This window comes from Macadamia integrifolia, unplaced genomic scaffold (genome assembly GCF_013358625.1).
Source record: "Macadamia integrifolia cultivar HAES 741 unplaced genomic scaffold, SCU_Mint_v3 scaffold1659, whole genome shotgun sequence".
In the NCBI taxonomy this organism is placed as follows: domain Eukaryota; kingdom Viridiplantae; phylum Streptophyta; class Magnoliopsida; order Proteales; family Proteaceae; genus Macadamia; species Macadamia integrifolia.
In genome coordinates this window covers 112,295-114,333 of record NW_024868293.1, presented here as the reverse complement: position 1 = coordinate 114,333, position 2,039 = coordinate 112,295, and the positions used below count along the sequence as shown (strand labels likewise).

The window sequence follows — 2,039 nt, the reverse complement described above, 5'->3', positions numbered from 1 at the left end:
AAAAAAAAAAAAAAAAAAAAAAAAACTGAAGTGGGAGTCACATTAAACTTGGGGTGGGCCCAGTTGCACTCTTTACTTCACTGGGGTTCCATTGCTGCTGGTTGGTCCTCCCGGTTCAGATCGAACCAACTCCGACCACCAGTACAGTGAGTCAGCTGTTCTAATTTCTAAGTGAAAAACCAGACTTACTTCGACATATATCAATTTGGGGGGTGAATTGGTAATTTCAACTGTCAGCAAGTGAACTACCATTTCTTCTGGTTCAAGTTTCAAACTTTCAAAACCAAAAGGTCAAAAAGAAGAAAAATGGTTCGTAGAAATAAATAAATAAAAAAAAAAAAAGAAAAGAAAAGAAAGAAAATTGCAGAAGGTGAAATGGTTAATTACATATCGATCTTGTATCCTTAATCGCAGCAGAGGAGACAATGGAGGTTCTTCGCCATTGTTACTTTCATGAATGTGTCTGCAATTGAAAAAAAAAAAATTAAAATAAAAAGAGAAAAAGAAAACGTATTTTCTCAGCTCTGATCTTCTGAAAACAGAGCTACATTCTCAAACAGGTTTACCTTCTCAATTCTGATTTTCTAGAACAATCAACAAGCAGGAACAGTTGAAGGAGCAATCCCAAGCAAAAGGAGGAGTTTTCCCTCCAAGACACCTTCTTCATGTCGATAACCTAAACAGAAAAAAGCTAAAATGTATGAGAACCTCTGTTTGAGTTTTCCCTCAAACAAGTGCTCTGCAACTACAAAAAAAGAATGATTCAGTTCAAAGGAACAAGAAGAACTGATAGGAAAACCTTGCAAATGCACCTTCCACTTTCTTCTCCTTCTTCCTTCTGCATCTATGAACGAGTTATTTGTAATGTGTTAGTGAACTGAGAAGAAAAAGAGCGGTTTGTTGAAGAAAGCGTTTAAATAGTAACAGAGGTAGACTGGTAACGAATCTCCCTTCTCCCTAGAAACCGTAAAAGCAGAAAAGTGATTAAATCTCTGACTATTTAATGTGCGGCCTGAAGCAGTAAATCAAAAAAAAAAAAAAAAAAAAGGAAAATGCCATTGTTAACCCTTCACCTTAGCTTAGAACTTCAGATTGAGCTGTTAATGGCAATTCCCAAACCAAAATTTTATTCCGTTTGATCGATTTTGGTTATCACATGTAAGTGATTTACGGCTAGGAAGACCCCATACATGTATGCTCCTTTGTTGTGGGGGCCACTTGCGACTTCCCAAAATCCATATTTCTTTAAAAGGAGTAATAAAAAAGAAAAAAAAAACATGTGGGCCCGGGCCGCCCGCTACAAACTATATACCCGTGAAACCTGGTACCTATGTGCGCCCTGTGAAGTGGAGCTGCTGGTGTCGTGAGTCAACAGTCACTAACGACTCTAACCATGCGAACGCGGCAATCAGCCACTGGCTACTGCGCGTTAGCGTCAACGGTAACAAGGTCTGCAAGCGGTGGGCTTTGGTCCCCTTACACTAAGGTTCAAGAATTGCTTTCATTTTGATGGTTTTAAAATCGTCTAAATATTAAAATTGAAAATTTGATCAAAATAATGTACTTTTCTTCGTTTGATCATTTTGAGCGGTTAATGACTGAAATTAACCAAATGAGCGAAATAAAATGAATGAAATGATCGTAATTTCAACAAAATAGTGTATTTTTTTTTGTCAAAAAGAGTAAAATTTCAAAACAAAATGACCAAAATGGTGTCTTTTCATGTTTCATATGCTATTTCGTTTCAGTTAAAAAAAAAAAATTTGAAATATCCAATATTTTGGTGAGATATCATCGAATTTTCAAATCATATGTCCTAAATGCCATTACTCCAGGCAGCCATTCATAACAATCCTAAAGGAGTTTAATCTCTGCCGTACTAGCAAAGTACTTAGGTCTTGGAACACACCACAAGAAGATTAAAAGAAAAGAAAATGAATGATGAGCTAAAGTTTTAGGGAAGGATTATTATCTCATCATGAATATCACATGAATAATACACCTCATCAATGTAGCTGTACATGATTCTTATCAAAATC

The 2,039-nt window shown here is 36.1% G+C and overlaps 1 protein-coding gene across 4 annotated transcripts in view; it reads right to left on the bottom strand.

Moving 5' to 3' along the window:
- The window catches only part of LOC122064458 (probable rhamnogalacturonate lyase B), an 8,185-nt gene extending 7,036 nt beyond the window's left edge, over positions 1-1,149 (bottom strand). For 2 of the 4 annotated variants that reach the window (XM_042628154.1, XM_042628157.1), the window contains exons 1-4: positions 1,074-1,149; positions 800-957; positions 567-676; positions 388-463 (exon numbers count right to left, since the gene is read on the bottom strand). In XM_042628154.1, coding sequence (XP_042484088.1) covers positions 388-463; positions 567-676; positions 800-844 — 231 coding nt within the window. In that variant the 5' untranslated portion in view covers positions 845-957; positions 1,074-1,149. Of the gene's footprint in view, positions 1-387; positions 464-566; positions 677-799; positions 958-1,073 lie in introns of those variants that run through there. The other 2 variants (XM_042628155.1, XM_042628156.1) reach the window with 2 other exon arrangements.
- Between the last annotated feature and the right edge of the window lie 890 nt (positions 1,150-2,039).